Source organism: Cyprinus carpio, chromosome A13, assembly GCF_018340385.1.
Source record: "Cyprinus carpio isolate SPL01 chromosome A13, ASM1834038v1, whole genome shotgun sequence".
In the NCBI taxonomy this organism is placed as follows: Eukaryota; Metazoa; Chordata; class Actinopteri; order Cypriniformes; family Cyprinidae; genus Cyprinus; species Cyprinus carpio.
The window spans coordinates 17,857,931-17,882,973 of record NC_056584.1 but is presented as its reverse complement, the minus strand read 5'-3'; the positions used below and the strand labels follow the sequence as shown (position 1 = coordinate 17,882,973).

At 36.7% G+C, this 25,043-nt stretch overlaps 2 protein-coding genes across 5 annotated transcripts in view; one reads left to right on the top strand and one right to left on the bottom strand.

Moving 5' to 3' along the window:
- LOC109109392 (WD repeat- and FYVE domain-containing protein 4-like) overlaps nucleotides 1–25,043 on the top strand; it is a 46,799-nt gene that overhangs the window by 16,875 nt on the left and 4,881 nt on the right. For 2 of the 4 annotated variants that reach the window (XM_042769119.1, XM_042769117.1), the window contains exons 25-55: nucleotides 629–702; nucleotides 847–1,008; nucleotides 1,156–1,247; nucleotides 1,372–1,462; nucleotides 1,585–1,787; nucleotides 1,893–2,059; nucleotides 2,197–2,319; nucleotides 2,627–2,788; nucleotides 2,905–3,084; nucleotides 3,639–3,765; nucleotides 3,925–4,076; nucleotides 4,170–4,408; nucleotides 4,730–4,851; nucleotides 6,855–7,046; nucleotides 7,165–7,277; nucleotides 11,814–11,891; nucleotides 11,997–12,188; nucleotides 13,048–13,132; nucleotides 13,246–13,418; nucleotides 15,432–15,580; nucleotides 16,344–16,464; nucleotides 16,684–16,769; nucleotides 16,862–16,918; nucleotides 21,054–21,096; nucleotides 21,300–21,419; nucleotides 21,533–21,650; nucleotides 21,930–22,039; nucleotides 22,933–23,086; nucleotides 23,204–23,295; nucleotides 24,345–24,557; nucleotides 24,820–24,952. In XM_042769119.1, coding sequence (XP_042625053.1) covers nucleotides 629–702; nucleotides 847–1,008; nucleotides 1,156–1,247; nucleotides 1,372–1,462; nucleotides 1,585–1,787; nucleotides 1,893–2,059; nucleotides 2,197–2,319; nucleotides 2,627–2,788; nucleotides 2,905–3,084; nucleotides 3,639–3,765; nucleotides 3,925–4,076; nucleotides 4,170–4,408; nucleotides 4,730–4,851; nucleotides 6,855–7,046; nucleotides 7,165–7,277; nucleotides 11,814–11,891; nucleotides 11,997–12,188; nucleotides 13,048–13,132; nucleotides 13,246–13,418; nucleotides 15,432–15,580; nucleotides 16,344–16,464; nucleotides 16,684–16,769; nucleotides 16,862–16,918; nucleotides 21,054–21,096; nucleotides 21,300–21,419; nucleotides 21,533–21,650; nucleotides 21,930–22,039; nucleotides 22,933–23,086; nucleotides 23,204–23,295; nucleotides 24,345–24,557; nucleotides 24,820–24,952 — 4,123 coding nt within the window. Of the gene's footprint in view, nucleotides 1–628; nucleotides 703–846; nucleotides 1,009–1,155; nucleotides 1,248–1,371; nucleotides 1,463–1,584; nucleotides 1,788–1,892; nucleotides 2,060–2,196; nucleotides 2,320–2,626; nucleotides 2,789–2,904; nucleotides 3,085–3,638; nucleotides 3,766–3,924; nucleotides 4,077–4,169; nucleotides 4,409–4,729; nucleotides 4,852–6,851; nucleotides 7,047–7,164; nucleotides 7,278–11,813; nucleotides 11,892–11,996; nucleotides 12,189–13,047; nucleotides 13,133–13,245; nucleotides 13,419–15,431; nucleotides 15,581–16,343; nucleotides 16,465–16,683; nucleotides 16,770–16,861; nucleotides 16,919–21,053; nucleotides 21,097–21,299; nucleotides 21,420–21,532; nucleotides 21,651–21,929; nucleotides 22,040–22,932; nucleotides 23,087–23,203; nucleotides 23,296–24,344; nucleotides 24,558–24,819; nucleotides 24,953–25,043 lie in introns of all 4 variants that reach the window. The other 2 variants (XM_042769118.1, XM_042769116.1) reach the window with 1 other exon arrangement.
- Nucleotides 17,674–20,176, bottom strand: LOC122147255 (leucine-rich repeat-containing protein 18-like). Its single transcript, XM_042769136.1, has 2 exons — nucleotides 20,101–20,176; nucleotides 17,674–18,744 (listed from the first exon to the last, which is right to left on the bottom strand). Exon 2 carries the CDS (start codon nucleotides 18,738–18,740, stop codon nucleotides 17,895–17,897), a length of 846 nt encoding a protein of 281 aa, XP_042625070.1. The 5' UTR covers nucleotides 18,741–18,744; nucleotides 20,101–20,176; the 3' UTR covers nucleotides 17,674–17,894.

Here is a 25,043-nt window from a genome sequence, read left to right as displayed (position 1 = left end):
ATACTTAAGAGTGTTATGAAGGTTGAAAACCACTGCAAATCTAATAAGATGCGACATAGAAATTCATTTTTAAGAGCTTCAGGATTTCTGCATGGACAGGTTTATTTTATGTTCTTGTTTTCCTTTCAGTTATTGAATATGTGGGCTAGCGTGTATAAAAATAGTGCTAACGGTACTTTCTGTACGCAAAACAAGGAAGCAAGTGTTTATGCTTGATTAATGATGTGCAATTAAATCAACAGATCTTTTAGTCCTTATGTAGAAACAATGTTAGCAAGGTACATTTCTATTTAAAAGTTTGGGGTCTGTGAGATTTGTAGAATATTTTTGTTTTTAAAGTCAAAACTTTCTTTTTGAAGTTCAGAATTATTTAATTAACAGTATTTATTTAAAATAAATAAATCTTTTGTAACATTATAAGTGCCTTTATTGTCAATTTCATGTGTCCTTGCTACATACAATTAGTTAAAAGACCTTATTTTACTGCCATCCTAAAAACTCATAGGAAAATCCAGAGGGAATCCATGATTCAAATGCTAATTTTGTTGCTAGTTTCTATTGTTTCACGAGACATGAAATTGCAAAAGTATTGTCATTTCTTCAAGTTTCTTTTTTCTTTTTCCTGTAGGTGTGGCAGAGTGCTCCAGAAAATCTTGACATTTGTGTTTTAAATCATTTTGTTGAAATCCTGAAGTCACCAGGGTACGTTGTAAGCTACTGATGTCAGGTTGTTGCGAATTTCTGTTTAGTTTGCAGCATAAAGAGATGTGTACTCACTTCCTGTTTTTATCCATGCCAGTGCTTTTTGCAGTGGATACATGTTCATGATTGTGAGTTTATTTCTAGTGGGAGTCAACAGAATGCTGAAGTCATGCACAGACTCAACATGATGAGCAAACTTCTGATCCTGCTGCATGATAACAGTGTGACCCGCAGGAAGGTGTCTGTCATCTGCACCATCATCAGATCCCTCCTCGAGGAACATTTCAATATCACAGACATCAAGAGGCATGTCTGTTAACTTGTATAGGTTAACTTGAATAATTTGTTGCATTGTTGATTATCAGACAATTTTGGGAAAATCACAAACGCTTTAAAATAAAAATAAAAATGTCACCCAATGTGATTTCTTGACATTCCTGTTTGTTCATACAGGCTTGGACTCTTCTTAGTTCATAGTCTTTTGCCTCCGACTTTGAACGAGAAATGCAGTTTCTCTGATTTGGATTTTGATGATCAGTCACAAGGTACAGATTTTTACAATAAATATTCACTTTGTTAATGATTTTAGATTTGTGCTTTTGCTCCAAAATCTTGAATTTTGAAAGAAGCTCACTGCTTACATGCTCTTTAAACTCTTTGTGGCTCTAGGCTGGAGTCAGACTCCTGGGAGATCAGTTTGGATCAGGAACCAGTTGCTCTCTATGCTGTCTTCTCTAATCATCTCAAACAATTCAAGCATGTGAGTCAAGATTAGCAATGTAACAACACAAAGTTTTGCACTCTTTATCCTTGTTTCTATGAACCCACTGACAAATAATTTAATCTAGTGTTCTAAATATGTTAATGTTTCTTAAATGACAGTAACCAGGAAGAGGTATTCTTCGCATTGGGATCCGACTGGTTCCTACTATTCTTACAGGGCCACATCCACACCAGCACAGTGCTGCTGGTGCTCACACTGCTTACTCACTTCCTATCATATCCAAGCATCCTGGCCAAGTTCAGAGAGGGTGTGTCACCAGGAACATTAGTGGAGACCATGGAGATGCCCACCAATATCACAGGTGATTCTAGATAAAATTTCAAAAGTACCGTCATTGTGATTGCTATGTACAGCACTACAACTATTTAAAAAAAATTGACAAACATTTATTTTTGATTTATTTTAGATAATCTGAAGTCTCGCTCATTGTCGTTTGAATGTTTGAGCTGTATCTGCCCGGGGTTTGAAGTCCTGCAGAAGCTTCTTGTCAGCCACATCCCACTGCCTCAAGTTTATGGAGCTATCGCTGCACTGCTTATAGGAAAATCTGATTTCCAGGTTCCTGCTGGGCAGGTAGAGGTCACATTGCCTAATTGTCTGATATGTCAAAATGTATTTATTTGTATTGTTCAAATGACCAGTTCCCCTCTCTGCTTATGTCTTTCATGGTTATGTCTTTGATATACTATGCATTGTCTTTTGGATGGCAGGTGGATGTTGACATGATGCTTCAGAGTTTGATTGATGGCTGCATTGATAGATCTGAGGGCATTCAACTATGTGCAGATGCAGCTTGTGTTCTTTTAGAGTTGATTAAGGTTATCATTACTAAGGTAAGTGTGTCTAAATTGCTAAATTTATTGGCATAACACAAAATACTTGTATTTATATTTAAAACATTCAGATTTTATAGCAGCTGGAAGCAGTCATCATGCTCAAAAAAAGGCAGTACTGGAATAGACAGACAGTTGCATGTCTGATGGTGTAATCTTGTACATATTCTTTGAGAGGCAGTTAGCATGATTACAGTCACTTATTGCAAAGAGGTTGTAAAATCCAATTACTTAAAGGCGGTATCTGTGTCACCATAGTCACTGATGCAAGACCAGTAAAACCAGCTATTTGTATTACTCTAAAAAGCCTGTAACAGGAAGTGCAGATGGCTGGGAAGTGCATTACCCGGGTAGTGTGATGCAGTTTCTCTGCCTGGTGAACAGTTTGTTTCCTCAAGATCCTCTCTGGACCTCCCCTGATTTCCTAAGTTCACTGGCCAGTGCTGTTTTCCCCTCTGAAACCCCAGAGGTGAGACTTTTGGGGACTGTACCTTTTTTCCGTGCAATTTAAAAATACACCCAAGAGACATTTTGTTGTCCCATAGGCAAGCAGTTTACAGAAGTGGTATTGTGCTTTTCATACAGAGCTCTACAGGTGTCCAGGGTATCAAAGAAAGTGGCGAAGTGTTGGGGGAGCCCCTCTTGCTCCGTCCCTCCCACCCAGGCAGGAAGCAGGTGTGTGACTTCATCCGCATCCTCTTGATGGACAGCCTCATTAACATTCCTGTCAAAGATGGTTTTCATCCTTTAATACAACTAGTAGAGGTAAGAGATGTCAAATATTGATATTTAATAAATCAAACTGCTTTTTCAAAATATTATGTATCTATAATTCATTAAGTATACATTCTATAAACATTATTGCTGTTGTTGTTATTAATAATAATAAGAATTATTATTATTATAACTAAATAATAATACTATATATTATATATATAAAATACATTACAATAATAATTTACTTAATTATTTTTAAATTATAATACATTATAATTATAATACATTTATATTTTATTTTAATATTACTAATGATGTATATATATTATAATAATTTTTCAAGTGCAGGTTAATAATAAAAGGTACTTCTATTGCAACGCAGTCATATCTGAACTGTTAAACCAGCATCTGATACTGTGTATAATATTTTTCCTCCATAAGGTGCCACTCTTTGCTCAGTTTTGACGATGAGACGCACATTACTGCTCACTGGGGGACAGTATCTAGCGGTTTATACAGTCAAGCTGACAGCGCTCTTGTGGACTGTAGTGAAGACCTTTTCCCCCAGCATTATTTTAGCATTCTGAATGATTTGTGTTTAGTTTTCCCCAGATGGTGTCTGTCAAGAGCAGAGGCAGAGTTTTCAGACTGAACTCCTGGAGTTTGTAATGGACATCATCCACATGACAGGACAGGAAGAGGGCCAGTCTACTCACGTGACCAGAGATGGTAAAATATATCAGACACCATATAAAACTTCTTTAAATTAATTTGTTGAATATCAGAAATTTATTTTTATCTTTTTTGGTTGAAATTATATTGTAAAAATAAGTAGGTTTTGATTTTTTTTTTTTTATACCACTCACATGTCCCAATATATTGTCCCAGATCCATCCAGGTCCAAGCAGGATGGAAAAGCTGCTGTTTTGGTTGAGAATGTAGCATTCTTCAGTAAAATGCTAGTGGAAAAACTCTACTCTGGAATGTTTGTGGTAGAACCAGAGAACCTCCTGGTCTTCATGGCTGAACAGATAGCAGTGGTGAGTTTATCTTCTGATTTATCCAATATACTGTATTACTGTTTCAAGCCTAGACAAACCTGTATTTACACTGCATGTTTGTATTGACATCAGGCACTGGAGAGAGGTCACGGTAATCGGGAAATAACAGTCAGCGTTCTGTACAAAAACCTAAACCGAGCCCTACTTTACTTCCTGTCTCGACCCAGACAGACTCCAGCTGAGCAGGAACTCATTGTTCAAACACTTCGCATGTTACAGCAGCACTGGGATGTGATCATGGCAACATACAATGCCAATGTCCACTTCATCATCTGTCTCATGCACTGCCTTGTCCTTATCCGCTCTGGCAGGTGGGTTTCATTGTTAGTGATAGTGGGACTTTTCACTAACAGGTTACACTTTGTTGTCTTATTTCTAAGTATTAAAAAAGTCCAACATATCATTGGTTATAAAATATTTGCAATCATAAAATTATTAGTTTTAGACAGATAGCTAGCTAAATAAATAAAGAAATAACAGGTGTTAAACGTTAATTAAACTATATTTTTTCCAATAAAGTTATTTATAATATAATTGATATACTTCAACATTTTCCTAAATTCAGGCACCTCCTTTTAATATTCATTTGCTGAATAAGAAAAAAAATAATTAAAAAAATTGCTCTCTTCTAGCTTTCTTGAAGGGTTTGGCTGTGAAGTTCATAAAAAACCCACAAGAAACATCTGGAGGCACATCTTCCTACACAAGAACAACAGGGTGATGTCACAGACCAGTGTCACAGATTCAGCAGAAGGTCTGTTTTTATTCTTTTATATACAGGTGCATCTCAATAAATTAGAATGTTGTGGAAAAGTTAATTTTTTTCAGTAATTCAACTCAAATTTTGAAACTTGTGTATTAAATAAATTCAATGCACATAGACTGAAGTAGTTTAAGTCTTTGGTTATTTTAATTTTGATGATTTTGGCTCACATTTAACAAAAACCCACCAATTCATTATCTCAACAAATTAGAATATGGTGACATGCCAATCAGCTAATCAACTCAAAACACCTGCAAAGGTTTCCTCAGCCTTCAAAATGGTCTCTCAGTTTGGTCCACTAGGCTACACAATCATGGGGAAGACTGCTGATCTGACAGTTGTCCAGAAGACAATCATTGACACCCTTCACAAGGAGGGTAAGTCACAAATATTCATTGCCAAAGAAGCTGGCTGTTCACAGAGTGCTGTATCCAAGCATGTTAACAGAAAGTTGAGTGGAAGGAAAAAGTGTGGAAGAAAAAGATGCAGAACCAACCGATAGAACCACAGCCTTATGAGGATTGTCAAGCAATATCGATTCAAGAATTTGAGTGAACTTCACAAGGAATGGACTGAGGCTGGGGTCAAGGCATCAAGAGCCACCACACACAGACGTGTCAAGGAATTTGGCTACAGTTGTCGTATTCCTCTTGTTAAGCCACTCCTGAACCACGGACAACGTCAGAGGCATCTTACCTGGGCTAAGGAGATGAAGAACTGGACTGTTGCCCAGTGGTCCAAAGTCCTCTTTTCAGATGAGAGCAAGTTTTGTATTTCATTTGGAAACCAAGGTCCTAGAGTCTGAAGGAAGGGTGGAGAAGCTCATAGCCCAAGTTGCTTTAAGTCCAGTGTTAAGTCCACAGTCTGTGATGATTTGGGGTGCAATGTCATCTGCTGGTGTTGGTCCATTGTGTTTTTTGTAAACCAAAGTCACTGCACCTGTTTACCAAGAAATTTCGGAGCACTTCATGCTTCCTTCTGCTGACCAGCTTTTTGAAGATGCTGATTTCATTTTCCAGCAGGATTTGGCACCTGCCCACACTGCCAAAAGCACCAAAAGTTGGTTAAATGGCCATGGTGTTGGTGTGCTTGACTGGCCAGCAAACTCACCAGACCTGAACCCCAGAGAGAATCTATGGGGTATTGTCAAGAGGAAAATGAGAAACAAAAGACCAACAAATGCAGATGAGCTGAAGGCCACTGTCAAAGAAACCTGGGCTTCCATACCACCTCAGCAGTGCCACAAACTGATCATCTTCATGCCACACTGAATTGAGGCAGTAATTAAAGTAAAAGGAGCCCCTACCAAGTATTGAGTACATGTACAGTAAATGAACATACTTTCCAGAAGGCCAACAATTCACTAAAAATGTTTTTTTTTTATTGGTCTTATGAAGTATTCTAATTTGTTGAGAATTTATAGACTTAAACTACTTCAGTCTGTGTTTATTGAATTTATTTAATACGAGTTTCACAATTTGAGTTGAATTACTGAAATAAATGAACTTTTCCACAACATTCAAATTTATTGAGATGCACCTGTGTATGTACAATGGTGTGAAGAAGTGTTGGCCCGCTTCCTGATTTCTTATTTTTTTGCATGTTTGTCACACTTTAATGTTTCAGGTCATCAAACAAATTTAAATATTAGTAAAAGATAACACAAGTAAACACAACATGCAGTTTTTAAATGAAGGTTTTTATTATTAACACTTTTTCACACAGGGCCATGTAGTTTTGGATTTTGTTTTCCCTTAATAATAAAAACCTTCATTTTAAAATTGCATATTGTGTTTACTTGTTATCTTTGACTAATATTTAAATTTGTTTGATGATCTGAAACAAAGTGTGACAAACATGCAAAAAAATAAGAAATCAGGAAGCAGGCCAACACTTTTTCACACCACTGTATTTACTTCTTTGTTTTGTTTTGTTTTGTCTGCCAGGCACACAAGTCAAATTAAAAGCTTTAAATATGGTTGTTATCCTAGTAGTGGAGTCGGAGCTGATGCTGCTTGTGGAAAGCACCTGGAATAGAGTCATGAGGGAGCGGAGACAGGCACTAGAGGAGGCATATAAAATCGACCTCTCTGCTAAGCCAGGCAGCAAGGAGGGCCAGGTTTCTATGGGTGATGTGAGCCCTCTGTGGGAGGAGACGGCCATGAAAGCTTGGCAGCTCTTTATAGGTCAGTCTCTGCTTGGTGTCAGCATTTGAGATTATTGTCAGTCATCTTATTTTGTTGGATATTAATAATATACTGTATGCTGCAAACATTTTTTCATATTTTAACTTATTTTTTTAAGAATCTCAGAAGAAAAAAGCAAATAATGGTCACCAGAAGAGGGCAGGACTTCTCAGCAGTGCGTTGCAATCTGTTCAGAAGAGGTTTGGGAAGGATCCAGTCTGCACTCCTGAGGTAGGACAGTCAAGTTTGTGTTTAACACACGTTTTCTGTTATATTCCAGTTCCTTGATGCGATGATTTCCAGAACCGCTTTACTGAGTGTATCCTATGAATGATATTATGGACAGACAGGAAGTGATTGGGTTAGTCAGTGAGAATTCCTACACAGGTGCTCTCACACCATCCCAATGTCACCGCAACCGGAAGCCACCACCTACCCCGTGGCACTGTCTCAATCCTGTCTCTAAATCAGTTTGGATTATTACAGCTGAGTACACCTCAGTGGACAATGTAATTGATATTTGTTTATTTTTACCACGGGAACACTCACTATAACATTGCGTTTGCTGTTGAAGGTTAAAGACGCTGTTATTGTTGTTTTTCCCCCCCGAAACGCGGCCCACATCATTAGTTCCTACCGCTGAAGACGTCGCCATCTGGAAAAGGATGCACAGAGATATTACTCAGGCACAAGGGCATGAAATTGCTGTTTCTTTGCAACTGCTGTTATCTCTGTCTCCGCCTCAGAAACATGGGGGCGGTAATTATAGGCAGTCCCGAACCGATGAAAACATTCATTTTGTGTTACTCTGTATCATATCAGCTTGTGACAGCCTATCAGCTGTCTTGATGAATTGTCCTCCTCAGAAACGTGCTGCTTGAAATTTGCTGAGAGTTTTGTGGATTTTGAATTTCTCCTGGAAACTAGTCATCATAGACACATCATGAAGTACACATAATCAGTTTTGATAGAAAGTTAACTTTAGCTCATGGAAGAAAATTCAGTTGAGCAAGATTTAACTAAATGATTAGTTGTGTTAGTTGCTCAATTAATAGTCATTGTAATTTTTGGTCCAAATGCAGAAAATGATATATAACATTCAGAAATATTCGCAGGGCTACATTGAAATATTTTGAATATAATACTTTTTTCCCTAGCTATTTTATGAAAATGTAAATAATGTCCAGCAAGATAAGACTCTAGAATGGGATTTTACTTCTTTTTTCTCATATATATTTAGATTCCTAGACTTTTAAAGCTACAACCTTCAGACTGATCTGACTCGGGTTGGTCTGTCTTTTCTAACTGATCTGGCTTACGGTTTTCTTAAACCAGACTATCAAAACCACCTAAAATCTCAGACTTTCATTGGGGGGGTGAAACCTTTTATATAATAAGACTTATGATGTATTTAAGCTGTCTATTGCTATAGCAAAGCTTAACAACTCCATGCTGAAAAAGCCCTACTGCTAAAACCAGCCTAAGCTGATAAGTCTCTTAAGCTGGTTTTAAAGTGGGTTTGGCCACTTTTTTAGCAGGTCAGGTTGGTCTTAGCTGGTTTTTAACTTTTTTTTTTTTTTTTTTTTACTGAATCAACTGGTTTTAGCTGGATTAGCATAGTTATGCTAACAACATGCTAGTAACACTATTGATGTTTTATGACAAAATGCTAGTAACATGCTAATCATGCCAGAAACATGCCTGTAACAAGCTAACAAAATGCTAACCGTTTTAGTAACGTGCTAATTATTAGAAACATGTTAGTAACTTGATAAACATGTTAGAAATATGTTAACAAAATGTTAGCCAGTTGCTAATCATGCTAGAAACATTTTAGCCAGTTGCTAAACATGCTAAAAACATTGTAACATAATGCTAGTAACATAATAATCATGTTAAAATCATGCTAGTAACATGCTAATCATGTTAACAACGTGCTAGTAACTTGTGAATCATGCTAGAAACATGTTAACAAAATGTTAGCAACTTGCTAATCATGCTAGAAACATGCTGGCAAGTTGTTAAACATGTTAGAATCATGCTAATAACATGCTAATCATGTTAGAATTATGTTAGCAAACATGCTAGTAACTGGATAATCAACCACTATCTAGATAGCAACCACTCTGGGTACCCTAGCAACCGCATAGTAACACCTTAACAACCAACCCAGGTACCCTAGCAGCCGCCTAGCAACACCTTAGCAGCCACCTCAGGTACCATAGCTACACCCTAACAACTATCTAGCAACACCTTAGCAACCACCCCGGGTACCATAGCAACCACCCCAGGTAGCCTAGCAACCACACTGGGTGCCCTAACAACCGCATAGCATCACCCTAGCAACCAACCCAGGTACCCTAGCAACCACATAGTAACACCCTAGCAACCAGCTTGAGTACCGTAACAACCGCATAGCAACACCCAAAGCAACCACATAACAACACCCTAGCAACCACCTAACAACACCTTATCATCCACCCCGGGTAGCTTAGCAACACCCTAGCAACCACTCTGGGTACCCTAGCAACCGCATGGCAACACCTTAGCAACCAACCCAGGTAGCCTAGCAACACCTTAGCAATCACCACAGCTACCCTGGTGACCACACAGCAACCCCCTATCAACCACGAAGAAAACTGCAAACTCAACCACCCTAGCAACCTCTTAGCAACCACCATAAATACGCTAGCAACCGCATAGCAGCAACCTAACAACCACACTGAACACCCTAGCAACCAGCCTGGGCACCTAAGCAACTGCAGAGCAACTGCAGAGCAACAGCCTAGGACCCACCCCAAGTACCCTAGCAACCACATAGCAATACCTTAGCAACTACCCCAGGTACCCTAGAAACACCCTAGCAACCACCCTGAGTACCCTAGCAACCACCCTAGAAGCCATCCCAGGTACCCTAGTGATCTGTTTTTCTATGTCTGTTCTTCAGATAGACTGTATTGCCTTCAAAACATTCAAATTTTAATCTTTAAAACTATTTTAAGTATTTCAAACTACTTCAAACTGAAAACCTTCAAACTTCAAGCTTTTAAAACTTTTAAAAATTTTCTGGCTTGGCTTTTTCAAGCCAACTTAAAGTTTGTCTACGGACTTTACAATCTAGTTATTTGTTATTATTACATCATTTCTGTCTAATGGGTGCTAAATCAATTTCAGCATTTTAAAACGTTTATTTAGCACACACAGTCTAATCCAGTTTCCTGTACACCAGAGAACTTCCCTTTTTAGCACGGCACAGGGCAAACTTTCCTCTGGATTCATTTCAGATATATGCTACGGACTAATTATATCTTCATAATGGAAAGATAATTAACATAGCTAATGATCAAGTTAAGTTTATTACACATTCACCAACAGCCTAAAATGAAGCTGACATTGTTATGTTATCATCAAAGGTAGTGTTTTTCTGTGGAAAGTAATTAAAATGGAAATCAGTGTGATGTTAATTGCAGAGGGGATGCTGTTTAATGTGGCGCGCGTACAAGGCCAATAAGTTTGCTGTTTGGGTAAATGGAGTAATTAATGCTATATATTACTTATGATTCTCTAAATAAAAGAATACGATTAGGCGATGATTCAGTGTTTATCTGTCAGCACAGGGCCGAAATTACTCCTGTGAACTCCTTTGTAACACTTCTTAATCCCGCCATCCATTTAGCACACAAATGCACAATTTTCTTTTTTTTTTTTCTAGGTTTATAACTTGTCACTGTTTGTCTTTCAAAGTACCCAAATTATATTTTTCCTGATTTTTGGGGGGGGGATTTTTCTGATTTTGCTATGGCATGCAAAGCAGCAAAATGTAGAGTTAGTAAGAAAAACTACAAAATAAATGATTTTTTTTTTTTTTTTTTATTGCAAACCTAATGTTATAAGTTTATAGCTCTTTTGAAATGTTGTTTCCCTGTTTACTTGCAGAAGTCCTTTTCACACAGTGCCTATAAAAAGTATTTGCCCCTTAGGAGATTTTCATGTTTTATTATTTCACAACAGATGATTTAATTTGCTGCATTTGACACAAATAACAGGAAAATTATTTCATGTCAAAATGAAGTTTCTACAAATTGGTCAAAATGTATTGTTCATAACTATTCATCGGCCTCAAGTCAGCATTTAGTAGATGCACCAAAAAAGCCAAATTAAGTCCACTGTGATTTTAAATCAGTAAAAGAACAAAACGAGATGATTTTTAGAACACATTTTCATGCAGTTATGCTTTTTAACCAGTTTTAGATTTATCTTGTGCTTTCATAATTCGTTTTTGTCTCAGTTTGGGCTATACCAGTACTGGATTCACCTCCAGTCTCTGAATTGTAGTCAGTGTGGCTGTTGGGCTGGCTCCGAGAGGACACCACTGTGATGATTGGTTTAATGAGCCTTTAAGTAAATCTGGAGATGAGCAGGTCGGTGGTGAAGTACACAGGCTTCCTGGAGGGCTAATGCCTATCAGTACAATAAATCAGCAGGGCACAGAGCATGGTGCAGGGCCAGCAGCCAGCTCACACTGCGCTTATATTATACTTTAAGCTAATTAAAGCACACTGAGGACTATTGGAGACAGCTTTATTGTATGGTTAAATAGCCACTAGCTTGTTTTTCCCACATGAATGCAAATAACAAAATGTTGTTGTAACTGTGTGCAAACCTAATAGCTACAGAGGACCGTTTACATACATATAACTTTCTGCATGTTTACCTTTGTAATGTACCTTCATGTGTGGTCATGTTGTGTGTGTTTGTTTCCATTAGGGGTTTGTCTCAGACATGGAAGCACACTGGCAAACTTGTGAGACCATATTTGACAGCATGTTGAAGAGTCACGCACAGGTTTTTATTTTATTTATATATATATTTTTTTACCATTAACACCTATAATGATGTGCTCCAGAAATCCAGAAAAAAGTAATTGTTTTGCTTTTTTGTTTTGTACAGATGATGCATAGTGAGAAGGATCGTATGGCCATTCAGTGGCTAAGAATAGAGGAAGACTTGCTTAGAGAGAGAGGTCTCTTTGGCCCTGGTCCAGGAGTCTTCCTCAAACAAGGCTGGGTGCAGAACACCGCAGAGGGGCGTAACCGCACACGATCCCGAATTCGCAGACAGCAGCTACATCGATCCATAAAGGTGAACTAATACCACTGTACATAAGAATAATCATTTCTGGCTGAAGAATATTGATGGAACAAAATTCTGAATTTTTTAAAAAAAGCAAAGATGCAGGTTTTATTAGATTTTTTTTAATTGTTATTGTTATTATTTCTTCTTGACGTTCACCAGGACGTGGGTGCACTGAACTCTCCTTGTTTGCACGTGTCAGTGTTTACGAATAGATTAAATGAAACGGGACAAATTCAATCTTGACAAACTATATATCATTATAAAGATTTAAGCCTCAAGCATCGACGACAGATCTGTGTTTTTCAATGGAAAGCTTATAAAGAATGTATTTGCTAGATTTGTCTAAGCAGTACACATCAAAACATGAAGAATAAAAACGCAGACATATTCTCAGAAAAATGGTTGCAGGAATCTAATTTTTCATGGTATCTTCTTCAGATTTGAAATATAAACTCACAAGACATTTGACTTTCAACCCATTACTTTTCTAGATTGCTCCAGGACTGATTTCATGTATTTTTATATCAAATAAAAAAAAATCAGTGTGGTAAAAAAAATTTCAAGACACTTCAGTGTCTATAACTTTTAATATTTTTGAGCATTATCAACTCGGGTTGATAAAAAGTAAAGCCCAAAGGGTCTTCTTTTAAGTTAGGTAAGGCACTTTCAGCTGTGAGTCCCATAATGGGGGGTGCTGGCTAACAGGTTAAACCATTTTTCTGTCACTGTTGAATAATCTTTAAATGCAGGTTTTATTTTTATAATATTTTAATTTATAACAGTAAATATACAAATATTTGTCTTCTTTATCAATTTCAGTTATGTTCTGTTAAATATTATTTATTTATATATTTATTTTAAATAGATGCCAACACTGACTTCAGGCCTCATTCAGAAGAATTTTGTTGAAGAAAGCAAAGGAGCTACAGAAATGATTGAGGCTGATTCAGGTATCACACTTTTCCTGTCATTTTTATGATCAGTGATCATTTTTTTTTTTATATTGTGCAGCAACAGCTGTATCTGCACATTTCTTTAAAAGTACATATTTTGTGTGTCCCAGACCCCAGGATCCTATGCGAGCCAACCCAGGAGGTTGAGGAGGAGCACAGTTTGGACTGTCAGCGTTTGACCTTTTTCCCTGTCCTTAATGAGGCCTCACCTCTGCCTGAGGATTTCTCAGAGCAGTGCATGGATACTCAACTCATACTGAAGGAGCTGGAACCCACTGAAGAGGTGAGAGTGACCCATATTCACCTGGAGCCACATTCCTTTGGTACAGAAAACACATTCTCGTGTGGACAGCTGTAGTGTGCTGAGCCTGACAGTGCTCTTCAGCATTAATAGGGCCAAGAGTGGCTGACAGAAGTATTAATAAGGAACAGTAGGGGGTGATGTCTGCTGTCTTGTATTCATCCAGTAGGTGGTGTGTCCTGCTGTGCTGCGTGTCAGCCGAATTGCCCTCTCCATACTTATTAATACAGAAATGCACACACTTAATGCGGCCTACTCCTCAATTCCAGAGGCAATGTGATGATTTTAATTTACTGCCACCATGTCTTCTGAGGCTTAGCTTTTCATTATTGCTCAAACAGGAAATAACTTCAAAGATGCAGTATTATGTGGTGTTCATTATTGCTTTTGTATGGAGTTGAGGTGTGTCAGTTAGTGCACATGCTGTGGCACATTTAGCTGTGGTGCACATGTGGGCAATGTGAGTTCGAATATAATTTCCCAATCCTTCTCCTACCCAGAATTTCTTGTACTAGCTCAAATATTCCTATCAATAAAGGTGCCAAAAGGCCACATTTAAACTTGAAAATGACTATTTATTATTATTATTATTATTATTATTATTATTATTATTATTATTATTAGAAACAACAACAATAACAATTTCATTATTATTATTATTATTATTATGACTATTGTTATGATATATTGTTATGTTTATTTATTATTATTTATTATTATTATTTTTGCCTTTACTTTGATGACTTTTATTTTATGACTATTATTATTAGTATTATTATTATTATTAATAATTAATTAATTAATTAATTAATTACATAGATCCCTCAGTGCTTACTCCGTAAAATCTCTGTGTGTGGTTTGGCAGTTAAAGGGTTGACAAAAGTACATTTGTTTATAAAAAATCACATTTTAACCCCATTTTTTTTCTTTAGAATACCATTTCTTTGAAGAAATGCATTTAAATATTTGCTTGGTTTATAACTAAATGTATGTTGTTATGATGATGACTTGGAACCTGGTCTGAAACTGGTTTCTTTAGGACCTTCCTTCAAAACAAAAATGCTTATAGATTTATTAATTGGCTCCCTTTGGTTTTAGTCATGCCCGTAGTTTTTGACGAAATGATGAGTGGTGCATATTTAATCTTTTTCTGAAGTAAACTATAACAGAGCACTCTTGAAAACATCCTCTAGCAAGGTGTAATTTGACGTTGTTGTAAATCCCCAAGACCGGACAGAATTAGGACTGACTCAGGTCAAGGCTGATTCTGTTTTATAGCTCTGTTTGAAACCAAAACCCCACCAGGTGGACAATATATTTAAACAGGGCCTTAATCAATTAGCGTGTTGCTATTGTTGCTGTGTCATTGATTAATTCTGGTAATAAACAGTGGGGCCCTCTCTCTGTGCCGGTGAGGGGATGCTTGCATGGAGAGGAGGCTCTGATTTGATTTGTATTAATTGTGGAGCGGCTGGCAGTACGGCTGGACCCCATATGTTTTGGGGACGTGGATCCCCGGAGCCCAGAGTTGTGGTGACTCAGGGCTGAGGCCAGGTGCAGCTGCATTGGTGTGAAATGAAGGGAGACAATACAATTAGCCGTGCATAATCGAGAGGTTTCGTGCGAACTCCGCCTGCGGAAGATTGGCCCCGTTTCACATACACCACATCCATTCAGCATCTTGCCTTTTTCTCCCTTTAATTTTTGTCTCTCCACCGTATTGTTTAGTTAATGAAGTGGTTACAGTGATCAATCAAGACTGGGGTGGCGCTTCTTTGACACGTTAGCCCCAGGGCACAATCCAGAAGGCAGGCTGCAGTGACACTTCATACAACTGTTGAAAACTTCGCTTGACATTGTGTTTACTCATTCATTGAATTTGGCAGCATGTAAAACAAATTACAGCTTTATTTTAAACAGTTCAATGCACAACACAGATTCCTATATGAGCTACTTGATACACATGCTGTCTGCTGTAATGTGTCCATACCTCAGGTCAAAGCGAAACACTGTGTGGTGGTCATCAGTGGTCACGTAGTGACTGAAGGAGTGCTGTTGTTTGGCAAAGCTGACCTCTACATATGTGAGGGCTTCACGCTGACCTCCACAGGAGATGTGTGCTGTAGAATCCATCATCAGACCAAGTAAAGCTACTGTTTTCTCTCAGCATAACTCTCTGCTCTACTTATACACTACTGTTCAAAAGTTTGAGGTTGGTCTCTTATTTTTCTTTTTGTTTGTTTTTTTTTTTTTTATGATTTTGTTAAAAAAAATATTGTGAAATATTATTATAATTAAAAAATGTTATTTTTTTTCTGCGATTGGAAAGCTGAATGTTCAGTTGCTGCTTGATATTTTTTGTGGAAACGGTGATATATTTTATAGGTGTCTTTTATAAAGAGAATGTTCAAAAGAACAGTATTTGTTTGAAATAGAAATATTTTTACATTATCTTTACTTTTGATCAATTTAGTACATCCTTGCTCAATAAAAGTATTAATTTCTAAGATTTAAAAAAATCTTTATGAGAAATTTTTAAATGGTAGTGTATCTTTATTTTTATAACACCTTTAAAATATTAAAATATTTTACTTTTTAAAACATTTTAAATATCACTTTTTTTACTTTAAAGTTGCAAATAAGGTTTTAGAATTTGTAAACATTTAATTATTTCATTATAAAATTATATCATTTACAATGAGCGTTTTTGTATTAAATAGCAAAAATGCTAAATAGATGCATTTTATCAGAATTGTGTAATTATATCATTTATTTGTGTATATAATTATGTGATAGTTATATTATTATTAAAACACAGTAAAGTTAACTTTAGGTTTACTGAGAACAGCTTTCTTTATATTTGTTTATAGATTTAACAGTATCTTAAATTTTTGGTATTTATTATAGTGTGAGAGACTCGTATATTTGCAACATGATGACTAAAGAGAAAAGCTCAGTGAGCCCAAGCTGCAAACGCTGGTCATATGATGACATCAAAGAGGCCAATTTCATGCGCTTTCTGCTTGAGGTGAGATTCACAGAGCCCATAGTCATTAAACTTTTGTACTTTATTTATTCTATAGGATAAATCTTGTAACTTAATGTTACTGATTTTTATGTAAATTTTTGTCATTTATAAATAATTTGTCTTAGCATACATGTCTGTGTTGTCTAGTGCATTTATTAGCCATTATATGTATTATTTTTTATCATGTTTGGTAGTAATTAATTCTCTATGACACTATAGGACAATGCTCTGGAAATTTTCTTAAAGAACGGAACTTCAGTTTTCCTGGTATTCTTCAACAATGACCACGTCAATGCATATAAAAGGTAAAACAAGAAAGTGCTTGTGATTCAGGCAGGTAAACAACTGTGTGAGGTTACAGACTTGATTGATTTATCTCGATTTTTTTTCTTTCTAGACTGTGCTCTGTGGTCTCCTCATTAAAAGGAAGGGGAGAGACTGTACTTAATGCGAGGTGAGTGTCAAAAGCATCTGCCAGAACTCACAGACTGCTGCTATTTCAGTTTGAGAGAATGTGATGCTTTTATACTGAAACAGACAGAGTTTTGTGGTTTCAAAGTTTCCAGAAAACACACTCTCTTATGTGTGCGGTTAACGATTGACAGGAAGACTCTCAATCCCCTAAACAATATCCCAGCATTACACTGAAACTACAATTACTGCATCTTCAGCACTTCCTACCAATTAAAACAGCCTCAGTAACTTTTCAAAGTCATCAGCAGCCAATACAACTCACAATTTTATAGCTGTTAATTGTTTGCAAGGATGCCATAAGCTTACTACCTGTTCGTTATTTTAGATGTTGTTTTGGTTCAAATTATCATTCCTTAACTCACCATTTCAATTTCTACTCAATTTAGTTTTATCATGTTAAGTTCCCCTGACATTTTGACATGATGAAGTGGGAATGGACTTAATGTTTATTGTGTCCCATTGGCTTCAAAGCCAAAGTTGTTTTCTTACAATAAGAAATATATATATATATATAGAGAGAGAGAGAGAGAGAGAGAGAGAGAGAGAGAGGGAGAGAGGGAGAGAGGGGATATTGTGAAAAAGTGTTGCAGTTTTGGGCTAGCATGTAAAAACATGTATTTTAGTGTCAGATAATGTATATGCGTATTTAAATATTCATTATTGATGTGCAAAGTCATGTTTGTACATAAATGTACATTACACTTTAATTCTATTTAAAACACTTTATTTGGGAGGCACAATGAAACAGTTAGCTGAACTTTAACTTCATAATTTTAGCTTTAGTTGAAGATAACTTTTGTTGTAGTTTTGTGTTTGACATACATTTAAAAAAAAAAAAAATTCCCACGTAAATGAGCTTGAGATCCAACAATATTTGGTGGACCCCCTGCAAAACCTATTTATTTCCTAAAAGTACAGGAGGAGTTTTAAATGTTGAGTCATTATGTAGAATGTCATTATGCATAAAGGTTATTCATAAAAGACAATGTGTTGATATCTCCGGCAGGTCTGGCTTGTCCTTTTTGAAAACTTGGAGGTGAGGTAGTAGACTGCTGCCGCCAATTTTCTTGATTACCTCGAGCTATAGAGTTGGGCGAGATCAGCCCTGAAATATTACTCTTTCTTTGTGACCTGTCAAGCAGCTTTTTCCTTCTGCACCTCTCTAGGCAGGGATGGCACAAATCTCCCTCTCTCACCAAAAACAGATTTCCTGTAGGCTTTACAGAGTCAGAGTCTTTGCCGTCTCGCTGTGTATAGGAAACAGGGTTACGTTTGGTGTTCAGCTTTGTCAGGTTGGGCAACACGTTTATGCATTCTGGCATCCGTGTGAACAAGTTATCAAAAACTCCCAGCTCTGTTAGGTTTGTCAGGGTGGCCAAGGTGGGAGGTAGGGCGTTTAGACGATTCATACCCAAGTTGAGAACCTGGAGGTTTCTCAGACTTCCTATTTCAGGCGATAAACCATCAGAGTCCAGGTTGTTGTTACAGAGGTTGAGGTAGGCCAGAGATCGCAGGAGTCCAATGCTTTCCGGCAGTTGTTCGATTTGGTTGCTGTGAAGGTCTAACCAACGCAGTCCAGAGAGTTGGCCAATGAATTCTGGGATTATTTTCAATTTGTTCCGGCTCAGGTCAAGTTCCTCAATGTTTCTTAATTTTAGGAGGCATTTGGGAAATGTGGCGATGCCTACATTGCTCAGATCAAGTCGTAGTTTGCCATCTGGAGTTACTTTAAGAGCATTTTTAGCCATTTTCAAAGTGATCTTCGTACCTTTGGCTCCACCTGCTCTCTTTCCTTTGGCCATGGAGCTGTATAGACACAGATTAATGGTTAAGTGTTTCTAAAGCATCAATTTGATTAAGTCTTAACTCAAGTCATGTAATTATTATCTCAGGACCTCATAGCTTTAAGCATGTATGACTTAATGATGGGACAGTTTAGCTGTTTGGATGGGGAAAGTGGTATCATGTATGCCTGCAGGCAGTATCGGGGGCATGGAGGTGTTGGGCCATTTGGGGAATGAGAGGGGTGTAATGTTTACACCCAACTCACTCACCCAACTCACCCTAAAGGGATCTTTTGGGATAATGTCGTTCTCTAATTATGGCTAATACCAGATAACAGTGGGTATGGCGAGCACCCAACACATATTCTGGGAAAAGCTGTTTGTGTTCCATCTGATTGATCTAGGGTGGCGCTAGCAGTAGAGAGAGTCAAATCAGTACTTTGATAAATGACACTGGAAAGAAATTTTAAATCGCTCCCTTCATATCTTTCCATTAAAAAGGAGGAGTGACTACATTGTAAGCCCTTTGGCGACTCATTAATCACATTGGTGGATGGGCTAATACGGTTCATCCTGTTTCTATTAGACCTTTAGTTTTGAGTCTGTTGCATCTGAGAGGTGCAATTACAGGGAGCTGACCATCGGTGTGATCCATCTTCATGTTGTTTGTGATTCGCTGATTCTGAACCCCTCCGAATGGAGAGAAAATTGGATGGTATTGTTATTTTTGTGACATGTGATGTGAAATTGATTTTGCAACTACATGATTTAAAACCGGTAACAATTTGTTACCAAAATATACTTTTTAACTGATGTATATGCTTTTGAAAATCTCTTAAACAACTGTTCAGTGAGTCTTAATTGAGTATTAACATTTTTTTTTTTTTTTCAAAATTAAAATTCATTAAAAAAATATATTTTGAACACTTACATATAACTAAAAAAAGATAAGAGTTAATAGAGTCAGACACGTTCTCTTAATTTGCTATTTTTGTTGTTTTTAAAATGTGATCCAAATGGCTAGTTTGAAATTGTAAAATGTTTTTTTCTAGTAATAGACAAATATAAATAATGTGATAGATGATTAAGGTTCAGTGTATAACTTGTGCCACTATTTGTACCTGTATTCATCCTACAAAATCAGTCAGTAAGCACATTAAGAATATTTATATCTTGAAACGTTTTATTGTTAGGGTGCCTTATGTTTATTTTTTTGCCTGTGCATAAATATGCTACATGACAACAGAAAGGCTAAAAGGATTACAGGTAAAAGGATACTACAAACCATCAGTTTGCCCCAACCAGCTATTGTTTCCCAGGATTAATTTCATCCCCTTTCTGGTATGAAGGAAGACTTAAATACGTTTTTCTTACTCACAGTTTTTAAATGAGGTCCACAGCTGAATTGCTTGAGAATCAGAGGAGGATCTTCAGACTGTAGTCCAAAAGGAAACCTTGTCCTGTTTAACTTTTGTTACCAAGTAATGCTTGCACGGGGTGCCAAAAGTTTTATTGTCCTGTGACCGGAGCTTGCACAAAAGAAAGGGGAGAAAGAAGTGTTGCAACATTTGTGTTTGTACACTCCCTCAGATTACGTTTCCAGAATGTTCTTTGAAGTCCAGGACATTAATTGTTTCACCCATTAGCCCATTAGATTGAACTTTGCGTTTTCTTCTCTCATCGCTTTCTTTTCATTTATATATTCTCATTTATAAGCAGTGATAAATATTTCAGAGCAAACCAGTTTTAATAGTGTAAATCTGAACATCCCTATGCATGCATATCAAATCAGCTGTGATTTTGCATGTTTAGATGGCTTGTTGTAGAAACTGCACTTGTAATCTTGTAATTCAGTAATGTGTGTGAAGGAGAAAACTTCCAAGGTAATATGTTACTGTGTGTTTACAGATATTTTCCAAAACCTATAGATGGCGCTATACTCCTTTCAAGGAGGGAAAGGCTTGCCTGAATAAAATCTTAAACCTTTTTTTCCCACAAGAATGTATGTGTTTCTTTTGGCCCTTTTGTCTGATGAAAGACAGACCCTCCTTGGTTTAAATCCATAAACTCTTTCTATTCCTTAACCTGTTGCTATGCAACCATTGCTGATTTGGTTCAGATGACTAGTTCAGAATTCACTGTATTCAAGGAGCTTGATTCTGTAATTGTTAAGAAGTAAACAACTCTGTTTGCATTACGTTATGTGACATTGCAATAAGTCACAGTATGTGTAAAATAAGTAAAAAAAAATAAAAAAATCACAAAATGTTTCACAATTAAAATCTTTGAATACAATTTTTCTGCAATTATTCTTTTGTTGTGCTCATACAGAAAGATGGCAGCAGTTGAGAAGACTGCCCTAATTAAATGGCAGGTAACGTGTGAGGCTTTAACTACTTGAATCATTATTAACCATTAATATTAGTAATATACATCCTGAATTTACAGTGAATTGATTGAATGCCATTAAATAAATATAAGCTCTTTGAAAATTTATTTTACATTAAAACACAAATGTATATATTTTTTGTATTATTTTCTTCTGTTCTTGACAGTGTGTATCTTCTTTTTCCATAGAGAGGAGAAATCAGTAACTTTGAATACCTTATGCATTTAAACACACTTGCTGGACGGACATACAATGACTTGATGCAATATCCTGTTTTTCCATGGATAATTGCTGATTATGAATCAGAGGTAAAACTAATATGCACCCAAACTTTAAAAATTTTGACCCAAAAATGTTTTTTTTTTTTTTTTTAATGCTAAACATTTTTGTTTGTTTTATGATCTTATTCACCGCATATTAGACTCTGGATCTGTCCTGCCCTGCTTCATTCAGAGATCTGTCCAAACCAATGGGAGCTCAAAATGAGAAGAGAAGAGATAAATTCATTCAGAGATACAATGAGGTGGAAAACAATGATGGTAAAGCATTTTTTATTTTTATTTTTAACTATTCTGTAACTGAGACCGAAAAACCTATTGCTCATACTGCTGAAGTTCATGCAGTTTGTCTATTTCACCTGCAGACATGGAGGCTCTGGGTGTTTTTTATGTTTTCTTTCCCATAAATGAATAAAATATCTGATTCAGTTTGCCAAGAGCAACTTTAAAACATAAAGGCAGAATCAGGGCTGTTCGGGGGAAAAAAAAAACATTTGGGGACCAATGCTTTCATTTACTAAGTGAATGTCATGATTACAGGTGATCTGTCTGCTCAGTGTCATTACTGCACACACTATTCTTCAGCCATCATAGTGGCCTCGTACCTGGTGAGGATGGAGCCTTTTTCCCAGACCTTCCTCCACCTGCAGGTAAACTTCTCACCTGTTTGACCAGGCTCAATTACATCACACTACTGTTGTTATAGGGCACACAGTGCTACAGAAACTCCAATAAATAATGTGTACTGGCCTCTTTTTTTTATCAAATGAAGCACAAAGCACATCAGCGTGACAGAACTTCTATAAAATTCAATTTTTCTAAATTGAACTTACAGGATGAACTGAGCTTTATTGGTTTTGGCCTTGTTTGGGCTTGTGTGCGCTTTTCATTTTTTCTTTCCAAAACCAAATTAGGGTATGATTTTAATATGTATGCAAATAAATTCTTTTGCGTCACTTGTGTGCAAAACCACATTTTGTTTTTAAAGAATATCTCATTTATACACATGGAACCAATTGATTAAAATAAAATGTCATGCATATTTGATAGCCGGTGTAACATAATGCAAACATTAGGATAACACTTTGCAATGATATTTGCTTCACTTGAGCAGCTTTCCTCCGTACAGTAATATTCATAACCAGATTTGTGCCACTAACAGTATATTACTTTCATTCAATGAGGGCATTTGCTTTTACTGCAAATTACATAACTTCTCCAAAGATTTTCATCAGGACGTATAAACTCCCTTGAAAAATAAAAAGCCTGAATCAATTGCTTGAAAATGTCTCAAATCAAGACAATTTTTTCTTGACTATGATTCATATACACACATGGGGCCGTTTTTGTGTTCTAGGCTAGTCTTGCTGGCGGTGGAGCTCCCAACCTTGTGTTAAACAAATACATATGATGACATGTCTTTTTTCATCCTTTGTAATTTTTCTTTACTTTTCATTATGCCACTTTCCTTTCAAATAACATTAGGAAATGCACCCTTCCCAGAGTTTCAAATTTTTTTCTTTTTTTTTTTTTCTTTTCATAGGGCGGAATGTTTGATGTTCCAGAGCGGATGTTTCACAGCATTCAGAACGAGTGGGAATCTGCATCTAAGGACAACATGAGTGATGTCAGAGAGCTCATTCCAGAATTTTTCTACCTCCCAGACTTTCTTGTCAACTCCAACCAATTTGACTTTGGTAATCCATAAGTATTAGCTCAACAATTGAATGTATTGTTATAGAAGCTAGTTTTTAATATTTTGTTTGTAAATAGTCTGCTTCATTAGTCTGTAAATGTGTGTATGGATAATACAGGTTGCATGCAGGATGGAACACCATTAGATGATGTAGTTCTGCCACCATGGGCCAAAGGAGATCCACAGGAGTTCATCAGAGTGCACAGAGAGGTCAGTTTCTCTGGTCAAGGCAGTCCATCAAACTAAAAATATGCCTTACTGTGGACCACCAGCATCACAATATCCAATTCTACTTTAGATGCTGCTTTACTTGCTCTTAGACTATATTGTGAAAGACAACAAGGGTCAGTGCAATCAGAGCACATACCAAGTTTTATGAAAGCAAGCATAGGGTTAAAACAGTATCAGTGTTGCTGCACCATTCATATCCAGATAAACTTGGCGGTAGTTAAATAATTTTTGCAGCTGCTTTATTTTTTGCCTGTCTTGAGATAATAAGCACTTGTTGAGTTCATCAAGGAAGCCCCATTACTCTGTTTAACGCCATTGTAATTAGAAGATAACAGGCCCAATTCAGCGCAAGTACAATATCTGCACTCTCCTGTAACTCCATTACTGAGGCCTGCTGGTTATTGGTATGAATGCTTTCTTTCTCACTACGTTACGCCTGCAGGCATATAAGGGCCAGGCTTTATCAGTTCCCAATCTACAGAGCAATATTTGTATTATTTCCAGATGGTATAAAATGAGCTATTCTGTCTGCTCGCCTTCCTTCATATGCAAATGAAGGGTAATATAGGGATCTTCCACAATTTAGTGCTTGTGACTTAGAGCTGCTTTGATTATACTTGTTATTTTAAGTGTTTTTTTTTTTTTTTTGCTTTTGTATATATGTTTATGTTTTGTTTGGACACTTCAGCCAATTCTAAAATACTTTAGTTTAAAAAAAAAAAAAAATATATATATATATATATATGTATATATATATATATATATATATAGGAAAAATGACTTAGTAACATGAAATATGAATACAGACTTTTGGAATATAATTTTTATATCAGATTGTTTGAACTGTAATCAGTCGCCAAGATGGAATAATATCTTTTTAAAATACATTATTGTGCAATCTCTTTGACCTGATATTTGTAAGCACAGCTTTTCCGCCTGCACCTCTACAGAAATAAGTTACGGCATCACTGAGAGCATATTAGTCCCCATCCAGATCTGCTGACTGACTGAGTTTGCGCTCTCTGCAGGCTCTTGAGAGTGATTACGTGAGTGCACGCCTGCATCTTTGGATTGATCTGATCTTCGGATACAAACAGCAGGGTCCGCCCGCAGTAGAGGCCCTCAACACCTTTCACCCATATTTCTACACTGACAAACACGACAGAGCGAGCATGAAGGACCCTGTCGTGAAAAGCACTGTCCTTGGCTACATCAGCAACTTTGGCCAAATGCCTAAGCAGGTACACCAGTTGAGCACACTATTTAAAGAATATTCGGAGATATATATATATAAACAATTAAAAAAATTAAAATCAGTTGTCTTAAGTGCTAAAAGTAAATTTAGGCATCACATCATTATATGAAAATGGATATTATATCATGCATGCCTAATATATGCAGCATTTCCAATGTTTGGTAAGGTTCTTTCCGGTAATGAAATGATTTATTGTGATACTGTATTCTATTTTAAATGCAATACTAAAATAAGTTTTATTCTTCCAGCTCTTCACAAAACCACACCCTAGCCGCACATCTCACAAGGGTGCTGCTGGGAAAGAGACATCGGTATCCAGTCAGATAACCCCCTTTTTCTTTAAACTGGACAAGCTCAAGCTTTCCGCCCAGGCTATTAAAGGTACTGCTTTAAATGAACATTTGCAGCTCTGAGGTAGAGACCCCCTCCCCTCCATTTAATCATTCATAGTCACCTTGTTATTTTATTCCAT